Here is a 12,857-nt window from a genome sequence, read left to right on the forward strand (position 1 = left end):
AAATTTGAATACGTCTAGACTTTTATAGAGTTCTTAAAAGTCAATGTTGAATACTACTTGACTTTTTAAAACTATATGAAAGTCTATTTTGAATATCATTAAACTTTTATAAAATATGTAAAAGTTTTAATCGAATACATTGTAAATTTTAAAATTTACAAAAATCACTAAATATTAATAAATTTCTTATATTGAATATAACCCTAGATATTCAAGGTAATGGGGTAGAAGCAGTCCCTGTCAAATTGACTTGTTAAATTTCGTTCCGGCCACGCTCTGCAATTCGTCTTGCTGCCACGCGCTACCAACCGTAGTCAATGGTATTCTACAAAAATTGGCTCGGGAACGATCGCCGAACCTGCCCGAACCCCCCTATGTTGGGTATTTTATTTATTGTCTGAACCCTAATCAACCAAACCCGCAAAATATTCCCAGTAAGTGGCAGTGCTGAAACCCTAGCCCGATCGATTTACATTTCGGTCTTTATATTATTTTCCATCTCCACGTTTGACACGTTAATTTAGAGTCACTTGAAGAAAAAAGGATGAAGGCTTCGTGCAAATCCCTTGACGTTTTCGAGTTCAGAGAAGAAGATGAGCTGACCGAGATGACTGCCAGAAATTTGGCTAGCAAATTTAGAAAGTCCCATGCTCTTGATCACGAGTATTCTTTTCTCGATTCTGGTAAGTAGTAATGTCTGGTTTTGTTTTTGAGTTTTTATGGGGAATTTTTTGGAGTGTTTCTCTTCTGGGAGCTGAAATTATGTCGTATGAAATTGAGTAGTGATTCTGGATTCAGTATTTGGATAACCGCACCTTTTTTTCTATTGTTTAAGCAAATGTCCAAGTGATTCTTGAAACAATTGTTTTCAGTGCTGGCGATGTGTTCATTATGCATTGATTACAATCTCATAATTGAAGCGGTTATTGTTCAAAAGTGCTGGTAAATAGAGATCGAAAAGTATGAAAAATTTGGAAAAAGATGGAGATTACCGGGTCAGTGAAGGTTAACTCATGCACTAACTTAAATTAGTGGGCATGTGGCCCAAATCCAGTGTCAACAATAATTACCCTTGATAGTACTTTCCATGCTTTAGCGCATCCTCATATTTTGTTAATTTTGGCTTGCTCCTGAAGACCTGGTAAGACAGCCTAGGAACATGTTCACTAGAGAAACAGATCTCTGAAACTTGGAATATGACATAGAAATATGACATCACTCTTGTTCGTCCAGTAATTGTCAGTTAGTGCTACACTTTTTTAAACTTCTATTTTAAGATTAAGATTTTGTGTATTATTTTCGGAAAAAATTAAAGTTAATCAAATTCACGGAAGTCTGTGTTTCTTATTACTATGTTCTTATCTAGATTTTGTTACCTATCTGGCTTACAATTTGAAGTTGGTTTTCTAGTTTCATGCCAAAAATGCATGCAATAGCATTTATCTGCCTCCAGTCATTTTCCGACATGAAAACAGTTTAAGAATGATTCCATTTTCGACGCATGAATCTGGATTATAAATATGAACCCTCTGAAATTGTACACAAGCACCTGGGAGCTGTGTAGACCAATTATATTTTATAGACCTTCAAATTGTTATCATGAGAACAGTGGACCCAATCGTTAAAATGTTAGTTCTTATTGCCACGAGATGCAATTTAGATCTAGTTCTAAGATTCAGTTCATGTTGGAGCCTTTTCAAATCATTCATGGAAGTTAAATCAAGTTGTGTCTTTTCACAGCATTTTCCTTTTCTTTTAAAATTGCTTGAAAATGATTTCTGTTTATTGTTATAGTTACCCGGGGAGCTGAAATTCATACAAAGGAGATTGACACTGTAATGTGTGAGAATGTAGATGCTGCTGACGTTGATCACAATGGTGCTGCTGCTGGTTCGTTTAGTCCTTCGGAGATTGAAAATCTTGACGAGGAAAAGATGCCTGGAGCAAGCAATGAGTTGCACAATAATTTTGAAACCCACGAACAAGCTTCAGATATTAAATCTAATATTCATGAGCCTGAAAGTGTCTGTCCTCTTGTGGAATGTAGCCTAATCCCTGTAGCCCCTGCTTGTTTGAAGGACCAGTCAAAATTTCCCTTTTCAGAGTCGTCGTTTGATGTACTTTTTATTTCATTTTCTTTTAAATTGTTTCCATGGAAGAACGAGTGCTCCTGACAGTAGGTCGTTCTCTTTTGAAATGCATGCAGGATGAGTTTGCTCGCTTGGCTTCAGACGCTGATGAAAACAAGAGTGAGGGATCTTCATCTGCTACATTTTCTTTCTCGCCTTATTTAAGCCTTTTCTTTGTTTTCTTCTTTTGTTTGTTTGTTTACTTTAGTGATGATTGAGTATAGTTTAACTATGGGTGTTTTGCAATCCCGTTTTCTTACTGCATTTGTTGCATATTCCCAGCTTCTTCTGATGGACTATCACCCGTTGACTGCTTCAGTGGCTGGGATATGGTAAATATCTTCCCATTTTTAATTTTCCCATTTAGATCAGTAACTAGTTAATCATTCATTTATACATTTAGCATCAAGGGACAAGATGATACGCAGAAACTGCTGAACACCCGGGCAAGACTGAAAATTGTAAAACGTCTTCGTTATTGAAAATAGAGTAAGATTAATAAGATATTTGAAGTTAGATTACTGAAGTATCTTTTACAATCTATCACTCTTTTGCCAGTTTTCACTTGGTAGGGTAAATTTGAGGCCAGAAACGGAAATTCGATCAAATATGGCGACGACAGACATATATGTTTCTTTAATCTTTATTAATTACAAACATGTTTGTGAAACTATGACAGTTCAGAAATGAGGCCGCCGAATTGACATTGAAGTGATATAACTTGTCCATGGACTCTGCTGTGATGACATTTCTCTAAAGACTGCTTTTTAAATTCCATGACATTGCTTATTTTAGCCGACTGATTTAGCTTGATGTGAATTAAATTACTAAGACATCCACATTGTCTTGCTCCATAGTTGTGTTCTCTTTTCTTATTGATAGGGCGACAACATGTTCGTTTTAAACACTGATTATGTATCTTACAATGGTCCATGCTATCGAGATTCTGTTGTGGCGTTTCTTTAAGGCTGCTTTATTGGTTTCATGATATTGCTTATGTTAGCTCTCTGAGTTAAGGTTGGAATCAATTAAATAACTAAGCCATCCACATTATCTTGCTCCATATTTTAGTTATCTGCTCTTATTTGCAGGGTGATGACAGGGGACGAATCATATTCATCACAGATTATATGTATTACCTAGGTGCACGCTATCCAGATTCTGTTGTGAGCTTTTCAAGAAGTTTTGTTGAAGTTAAAAGTAAAACCACTTATGGAACCAAAGAAAGTATTCGTTTTCAGTTGGAAATTGATGATATTGTCAAAATAGAGTCTCGGTGGAGTGCTCGGGTTAGTTAAGATGTGCTGTAGGTCATTCTTTATGTTTTTCCAGTATAATATTGCGATAAGTTAAAATTTGATATTGGCATTTATGACCTTCTCAGCTTGAGACCGGGATCATTAGTATATTTTTCATCTCAAAAAACATAACTCATGATGTGGCAGGTCACGGTGCTTCAGGTTGGTTTATTGTGCTTGCTTCATGTGTAATACCTATCATGATCGTATTTTATCATCTGATCAAGTTAATATTTTGTGTTGATTTACTAAATTCCTATACAAATGCAAAATACGTGTTCTCCTGCGATAGTAAATTTATATCCATCTATTCATCCACAGTCCACTCTGCACTCTTCTTCAAAATTGTGGAGACTGCTTATAAATAAAAAAATGTTTTGGAACTGATCTGCTTATGCTTCCCTCTCAGAGCTTTGTTTGTTTACTTTAATTCATTATATTATTCTTTGTTCTTATGATTTTCTTTTTCTTGAACAGGATGATCTTCCACTTAACTTTGATTATATTAACCTTTGAAGTTTTGAAACATTTTTTTTGCCTCTGATCTTAAGTTAAAAGGCCTGGTTCAAATATGTGTTGATAAAAAACATCCTTGAATGATATTAAGAATTCTTGTTTGAACAGATTTTCTCTTTTCCCCCTTTTGATCCCTCTAGAGTTATGTTGCTACTTGAACTGTTCTCATTCTTGTGATGCTGCATGTACAGTTTCCGGAATTCATGAGTTGAAGTTTACAGCTGTTGATTCTGATTGGTATGAAAAGAAGGAAGCAATTGCATCTCTTGATGTAAAATATAAGGCACTATGGAATAGTTTGCTTGAGTGAGTCTTCAGACACGCTTTTTGTTCTCTTAAGGATGCCACAGTTGCCATGCAACCAAGTATATTTTTCTTGTGTTACAATTTATAGATAGTGTTTAGGAGTTGGCTGACTAAATATTATATTATTTATTTGCGTGTCTCTGTTTTTTTTTAAAATTTCAAAATGTTCAAGATTTTTTTAAAGAAAAACACCGCCAATAGTCACAATTGTAGTTTAGTTTCGGGGAATTATAGGTCCAAAAGACCAATACCCATTTTTGAGGAGTCAATGGCGGATCTTATCATGTCTTGATTTCCATAAGTTAATAGTGGTAGTGCATATAATCTGATATATCAAAATGTCATGAAATTTTCCTATTCCCGCTTTCTGTAGCATGCATTTTAGGCATTTTGGATTGACTGAAGAAGATGTTTTCTTTTTTTCTGGGGGTGGGGGTGGCCTGATTTATATGTTTTTGCTTGGTTGTTGTTGAACTTTCATTTGCCCTGATATTAAGTTCTGGTGAGCACTTTTTAGGTTAAAATATTTATAGTTTGGCTGGTTCATTCTTCATTTATCCCACATTTTTACGTTTGAAAGGTGTATGAACTTTAAAATGGAATAGGTGAAAATGATTATCGTTTTAGGATTATTTTGATAATTGCTTATTTGATATGAGATGATTAAGTACATAAAGCATTCAGGAAGTGGTTATTGGAATTTGTTTGACGAAAATTTTGAAATGATAATAGAATAGTTTGGATTTATGAGTTGGAAACGAAAATATGAAGAAAAATGCGATGAATCTCTTAAGTTTATTGATTTTTTTTAAAAAATAATGTAGACAAACAAACTTCCCATTTTAGAGTGGAAAGCAGTGGAAAATTTCTCCTGGAAATTGAAGCAAATAAGGCCATAACCCCATTCTCTTTGATTACACCCTTATTTTATTCTACTTTTCTACTCCACCGAAAAATCATTTTTGCTGAGTAGTTTTCTTAGTATTTTCTACAATTTTATTATGAAGCACACTTGTGGGCATAGATTACATACATCTCAAGCATTTATTCTTACCAGGAGTTTGCAGTCCCATGAGTTCAGCCTTTGCTTCTCCTTTTCAAAATTTCTGTAACATCTCTTTTTAGTTTTCACGGGTGTGTGCGTTGTTATAGTATTGCTCTGATCACTTGAGTTTTTTCCATATTGCTTTATTGGAATTGGATTTGTTAATTTTGGACTGAGGTTGGCATCTCTAATACCGCATAGGACATCGGTTGTTGTAGTTTGTTGACTGTCGACCTTTTTATTTCAATTTGTATTGTCCTTTTGTATTCGATAAGAAATCCTAAGGCAATTAGCATACCCTTTACATGTACGTCTTCACCAGCTTTCAAATATTTAAATAAATTAAATCTGTTAGCTTTGTCACGATTCTGATGGGGTAGTGTATTTTCACTTGTTTTCACATGAAGCATTGGATTAGAGAAGTGCTCAACTTTACCTAACTGGGAAGCTATGTTCACAAGAAGCTATTTTCCCAAGTGAGTGAAAATGCTCTTTGATGTTTTTATTTTTTTCCTTATATAATTTTGTGTGATTTGTTATCTATTTTAATCCCTGATCCCTTCACTGAATCTCTATGATTAGTTTGATTGGCACATTTCCATTGTTTAGTGTCATATTGATTTCCCACTTTTACCGCGTGTCTTTGGAATCATTTCAGATGTATGGAAGAGCTCTTTTAACATGTTCATTAACAGCATTAAATATTAAATATTGTAGTTCAAACGAGAATTATTTCCACTTTGGGGGAATCATATTGCACAATATTATCATGTCAAAAGATATAACTTACAAAATGGGGCAAAGAACGTAGGAGCTGAGAGGATGATAACTACTACTCATTTTGTTTATAAGGTCTATTATCGATACTATATTTTGACTTTAGTTTAAACATCCTCACTTTCCCTCTACAAAAAAACGACAAAAAAGGAGTTTGTATTGAATTCTATTGGTAGAGCAAAAAAATACTACATAAAGATGTATATATTCTTCTTTCCTGTTCGATCATTATCTGAACTTAGTTTATTCAAATGTGCAGTTTTGATAAGCCTTTTGACGAAGTGATTTATCCAAAAGGTGACCCAGATGCTGTTTCTATAAGTAAGAGAGACATAGATCTACTGCAACCAAATACTTTTGTGAATGATACAATCATAGATTTTTATATCAAGTAAGTTCTACATATTCACATCAAAACTAGCTGTTTATTACTAACTGCTTACTTAGTTTGCAAAGGGGAATCAAATTAATGGTAAAGGACTGCCCTGGTTATCCTCAGCTGATAATGTTAAATTGGTAAATAAGAGAAAACGGTAAAGTAAGAGTTTACCTTGATATGGTGGTTTGTTTCATTATGATTTTATTCCTGTGGACTATTGGCTGAGGATTGAGTCAGGTAAGTACAAATCCTTTTTTATTGGCAGTTTAAAGCAATAAAATCAGTCTAGTGCAGAATAATTCCTAAATATTGTTTGGTTCTAGATTCTCAGTTTCTTTTTTTAAATGTTAGCTGCTGTTTTCATTTACTCATTTTCTCCTTCATTTGATTTGATTGAAGTTTAACCTCATGACAGATACTTGAAGAATAGACAAAGTGGAGAGGAGAGGGTTAAGTTACATTTTTTCAACAGTTTCTTCTTTAGGAAGCTTGCTGACATGGATAAAGATCCATCCAGTGCTTTTGATGGCAAAGCAGCTTTCCAGCGAGTTCGTAAATGGACAAGAAAAGTGAACTTGCTGGAAAAGGATTTCATATTTATTCCCGTCAACTACAAGTAATAAAGCAGTAACTCTATTACCAACCTTTTCGATTGATTTCTTGAGTTCTAACTTCTGGTATCAGGATATAGAAAATAGTGGTTTACAGTTTATTTGTATGTCAGTTACCACTGGAGTCTTATAGTGGTTTGTTATTTTGGTGCAGTCACGAAGTATACAGGCAAGTAGTTTCGCACTGACGGCCATGTTCTAAATAAGAATTTTCTGTTCTTTGACATTTTTCCTTTGTCAATTTTAGATGTCGATGACAAGTTGATTAGACTACCCTGTATATTGCATATGGATTCATTCAGAGGAACTCATATGGGCCTCAAAGATCTTATGCAGAGGTAGTTTCTTTCATTTATTAGAGATGGTGCATTGAGAATGGAAGGACTTGAGGCATGTAGAGGATAAAAATTGCTTCCATTAAGGCTGTGCTTTACTTGTTTGAGATATTACTTACTCTGCGATATTACTTACTCTGCATTTTTAAGTAAATTTCGTGAAGCATAAGGAGGAATTTGTGACTATAAATAGTACCTTATGAAGGCCAATTCCTTGGGAATGATAGTTTATTGTCCAAATACCTGCAACTGCAATAAGTTAGAATTAATCGGATATTCAGTTAGCCATTTACTAAATATCTTGTTATATGTTACGGTTTGGTTCAACACCTTTAACTTTTACTTCTATTCAAATTTTCTATGCTTGCATTTCCTTCTGTTCTTACGTCATTCCGTACACTTTTTGATTATTTTTCAATGTATATCGTGGCATGACAGTTACTTGTGGGAGGAGTGGAAAGAAAGGCAGAAAGAGACATGTGAAGATATGTATTCAAAATTCAGAAACTTAAAGTTTGTCTCTCTTGAGGTACCTTTCTAATTCTACATGAATACATTGAACAATGAGAGTTCACAAAATATCTAGCAAGCTTCCGCTCTTTTAGATAGGCCGCCATCTCCTTCAAACATCTAGTAGAATAGGTACTGAATTAAAACTACTATCAGTTAATACTTAAAAATAATCGCTGCTACCATTGTTTTATTCAACACACCAATAATAAGAGTGTTATATTATTCATGCTACTTGTATTCTTGTCACTATTTTAGTTTTAATTTATTTCTAATAGTTTCACATTCACATGATCCTCACATTTTTGTTCTTGTTACTTTTGTTCTCCGCGAAAAACTTGTGGGTAAATTAGTGAAGTGGGCTATAATTGGTCAGCCTCCCCCCCTCTAATTTATTTATTTAGTTGCAGCATTTTTTAAAATTTTGGTGCTGTTGAGCTTAGGCTCAGTAAATTTATTTTAGCAGTGATTTATGTCCAACTAACATCCGCATGTTCAGCATTTGATTCTACTTTGCACTGAACTCTTATCTATCTTTTATCTGACATATTATAATCAACGCATTTGATTACATTTTTGTCATTGATTTAATAATCTGCTAGTATGGAACTTATGGCATGTGTCTTCATGTATTATGATTAATAATTTGATCTTTATTTTATTTTTTTGGCTCTGTAGCTACCTCAGCAGCAAAATTTATATGATTGTGGCCTTTTCTTGCTTCACTATGTGGAGCTTTTTCTGGACGAAGCCCCTACGAACTTTAACGTGTACAAGATAACGCCATCTTCCAATTTCGTAAGTATAATGCTTTGTCTTAACTTCTGAATCAAACACACAATCCTCTTATCTTATTGCCTTATAAATTCAAGTAGTAAAAACATTCCTATGATTGGCCAATTAAACTTCTATGGCATTGCAACGAGCAATACATTCAAACCTAGCATTCTATTTAGACCCATAGCCTCTTGAATGACACTCTATGTTTTTTCTTTCACTTATTTGTTCATGCAAAATCTTTTTGTACGAAGTGTCTAAATATTTCCTGGTATGAACCATCTGGTGGAAATGACCTGACCAAGAAGACCAAAAAATTATCCTGTCATTTTTATGTTATGTTTACCTTAAATTGTGGGTATTGTAATTTATTTTTCACTTAACTTATACTTCCCATAAATTTTGTGTACCTTTTGGGTTTTTAACTGTGCATGGAGTCACGGACATTGTTGGGGACTATTTGAGAGGAGGGTTATTGAAACTTGAAAGTTGCGGAAGGTTATTGGTTCTATTGTCCCTTAAGCCTTGAAGTTCTATCATCCATTTTCGTAGTCATACCAGACTTCATTATATTTACCACCAAAGACAAAGCCTTACAATACTTCTTTTGAGTTTGTTTATGAGACTGATCCTGACCCATTTTTCCAAATCCCCTGTATGTTGTCCGTCCACTCTGTTTCAAAGGAAATGGAGATCATAAACATAATTTTTTGTTTATTCAATTACATAGCAAATTGTGAAGATTCTAGATGGATTGATATTGACATGGTAAATCCTTTTAAATTATATTCTGAATGTGATAAGCACATCAAGAGATAAATTATATAGTAAAGATACAAGTGTTCACTTTCATGTGAAGTGCGACTAATTATATACTTGATATCATCCAGTTCATGGACATGATCATAAATTTGAATCAGAAGAAGGATATAGTTTTTGAGTTATTTAACTTTCAATCTGGTTTGTTCGAAGTTAGCCCCCCACGCGGATATATTGATTGAAATGCTTGACTTCATGTTTAAAATTTCTTATCGCCAATTTAAAACTGAAAAAATGTCCTAATAGTTGTCTTTTTTGCATGATTGAGGCAATTTTAATGAGCCGATCATGATTTCACTGACAACCCTGATAATCTTACGAATGGTATCTTTTTTGCTCTATACTAATATGGTCTTTCAGCAGATATCTTTTTTTTTCGACATCATTTCCTTCTCAGGTTAATGGTTGGAATTTCAGAATTCTTTTTCTTTTTTCAGATGTTCCTTTGCAGCAAGGAACAAACACATTAAAATTCGTATGCCAAACTGACCTAGTGTCTGTTTTCCAGCTTCAAGCAGATTGGTTTCCTCCTGGTGAAGCATCCATGAAACGGGCTTGTATTGAGAGATTGATTCATGAGCTCCTTGAGACATGTTCTGAAGAATGTTCTTCATCAAGTGAAAGTGACATAAATAATTCACCTAGTGCTCCGACGACCGCTAATTACAATGAAAATGAGCATGGAATTGAGATGACTTTACTACCAGCTACACAAGTTAACAATAACCAATGCACCAGAAATTCAGGATTGAGTTTGAAGAATCTGTTAGAGCCAGGATATGTGTCAGGGTCATTCAGTGGCATGCATTCTCGAGCTTTTGAGCAGATAGAGTCTATTGATGATGAATTGAGAAGACCTGTTTCTCAGACCAAGGTACTTTAAGATACCATCAGTATGATCAAGTGCTTAGGTTTGTTATATTCTTAACCTTAGAGTAAATATGAATGCCATTTGAAATTTGGTGGTTTGTGCATCGTCTACGAGAAATAGGGGTGTGCAATGGTCAGTTCGGTTTTGGTAAAATTCGGTTCGCTTTTTCAAATGCCGAATCCGAATACCAACCACTTTGTTTTGCTTCGGTTTGGTCTTCCAGTATTATGGTTTGGTTTGGTTTGGTTTGGTTTATACGGTTTAAATAATAAATTGAAAAATAACTATTGTCGTATGCTTTCCTAATGAATCAATTTTATGGACGAAAAATCAAAGCCGATTGAAAAACCGTTTAAACCGAACTGAATAAACATAAATTGACGGCACCCTTACCGACAAATACATAGATATACATATTTCCGCATTTTGATACATATGTGTTTATGCGTGCTACTATAATTTTATTTTGAGATGAGAACTTTATGAATAGAAAGCTGCTGGGGTTGTCCCTTATTGTTTATATATTTGGAAATTTGAGATTAATTCTTGAAAATAGGAGCAAACCATTAATGTAAAGTTTTTTTTTTTTATTTATTACGTGTTTTTTTATGTTTTACTGACTAATGTGGTTCATACTCATTCCGGAAAAAGCAAAAATGTTTTCTTTGAGACTAGGAATTGCTTGTGCCAAACTTCTCAATTTCAATTTTGCGTGATCTCGTGGATCAAATTTTTTATTTGAAGATTTAAATGGTAGAGTCAATCATGTTCTGGCCAACTTACATTCTGTTTATTTAGTTCTTTCCGATTATGAGTTCTGCTTTTGAGTATATAAACCACTGCAAACGGTTTTTCCCCTCTTAAATCAGTGTGTTGGGAACCAGTCTTACTGCATTTTAAACACCGAATGAGAGCCTGGATGGTGATATTTTGTGTTAGTAATAGTCTCTCTTCGGTCAGTTGCATTCAAAACAATGCGCTTTTTCTCATGATCGTTTATGCTTTTTGACAGGAAGAGAGAGAAGCTGGCGAACATTTTGTGCATACTGGATTAGCGGAATCCTCCTTCCAGCATGTAGATGGATTAATCCCTGTTGCAACCGTCTTTCCTTACTCTTCTAGAGAATTTAGATTAGAGTCTGATTGTGAAGCTATGCTAGAGGATGATGGCCTGTCCCCTGCACCATCAAGTGGTAACTCCGATGATGTCTCGGAGGTAGATGCTGATGAAAAATGCCATTCTTTTGAAGCTGTTGGATCTTATGATGAACCAGATGGACCAAAATGTATATTATCTGGAAATATTGATTGCTCAACCGTTCGCATTACCTCAGTGTCGGGAGAATTGGTTGGTACGTCCGAGTCCTGTAGTCTATTAGGGATTAGTGACCAAAATGAAGGTTCCTTACTTTTGAAGAATTTGTCAGAATTTTATGAAGAAACAAATCAGATACAAGGTAATGGCACATCATCTCTCGAAATCTCGCCTTGTTGCCCTCCCTTTGCTTCTGGTGGCACATTGGACGCTACAGAGCGTGTCAGCCCCTATCGAATTGTGAACTCCACCGATCAGGCATATCCTCCTACACTTGATGTACCTATATCGTTAACCGATGATGTTGATGATGCATCTGTTTCAGAAGCATATGAATTTCATGCTGCGAAAAGAATGCGGGTTTCTCATCCCAACCAAGCCGAGGAACTAACATGTGATTTATCAAAGGACTTGCATTTGTGAGTGAGGTTTTAGGTAATTGCTGCACTTTTTGGTCATTTAAGATAACAACTGCTAAGGATACCAATGGCATTTGATGGGGTTCTATGCTAGTGAATCTTAGGACACAGCTAAAAGCTTCTCGATAGACCGAGCTTCATTCATCTGCATAGATTATTATGTCCATAACGAATTGCTAATTTGTGATACGATTTCTGGATATGATACCGTGCTTTGAGTTGATGTTTGTCTTCGTGCCTACCGGACTTTATCATCTTCTGCTTCTTTGATTCTCAGTTTGTTCCACCATTATGTTTCTTTCATCGTGTAATCTCTATGGGGGTGTCGTTTTTAATCGTGTTCGTGTATATATTTGCCTATCCATTTTACAAATTATTGTAGGGGTGTATTTTTCACTCCCGTATATATTTGTTGGTGCATATACTTCAACTATCCTTTTTTTTCTTTTTGTTGAAATCATTGAAATGTTAATACGCGATTGTGAATGATCCTAGTGAACAGACCTTTCAATTTGTATGGGCCGCCTGGCATAGCCATTTTACCAACTTCTCAACATGCCACTTATGCCCATACACAATCCAACGCACTCCATGAAATTCATGGATAAATATGATTTCGAAATACTACTTCCATATTTAGTCGGTGGTGATTCAAATTGTGGCATTCTTGACGATGTATAGAAACTTTTTGACATTTTATGATGAATGTGGTTCACGAAAAACATTGAGAGGTGCTGATGAACTATAACA

General features: G+C 34.8%; 1 protein-coding gene across 1 annotated transcript; it reads left to right on the forward strand.

Annotated features, from left to right (window-relative positions):
• Positions 1 to 268: 268 nt before the first annotated feature.
• LOC140961184 (probable ubiquitin-like-specific protease 2B) lies at positions 269 to 12,540 on the forward strand. The gene is made up of 16 exons (XM_073419529.1): positions 269 to 683; positions 1,795 to 2,117; positions 2,207 to 2,249; positions 2,412 to 2,461; positions 3,221 to 3,418; positions 3,514 to 3,589; positions 4,135 to 4,249; positions 5,702 to 5,770; positions 6,331 to 6,462; positions 6,866 to 7,066; positions 7,175 to 7,230; positions 7,309 to 7,399; positions 7,835 to 7,925; positions 8,585 to 8,704; positions 10,011 to 10,376; positions 11,386 to 12,540. The coding sequence occupies exons 1-16, from the start codon at positions 545 to 547 to the stop codon at positions 12,109 to 12,111; spliced, it is 2,796 nt and encodes a 931-aa protein (XP_073275630.1). The 5' UTR covers positions 269 to 544; the 3' UTR covers positions 12,112 to 12,540.
• The last annotated feature ends 317 nt before the right edge of the window (positions 12,541 to 12,857 follow it).

This window comes from Primulina huaijiensis, chromosome 16 (genome assembly GCF_012295235.1).
Source record: "Primulina huaijiensis isolate GDHJ02 chromosome 16, ASM1229523v2, whole genome shotgun sequence".
Taxonomy (NCBI): domain Eukaryota; kingdom Viridiplantae; phylum Streptophyta; class Magnoliopsida; order Lamiales; family Gesneriaceae; genus Primulina; species Primulina huaijiensis.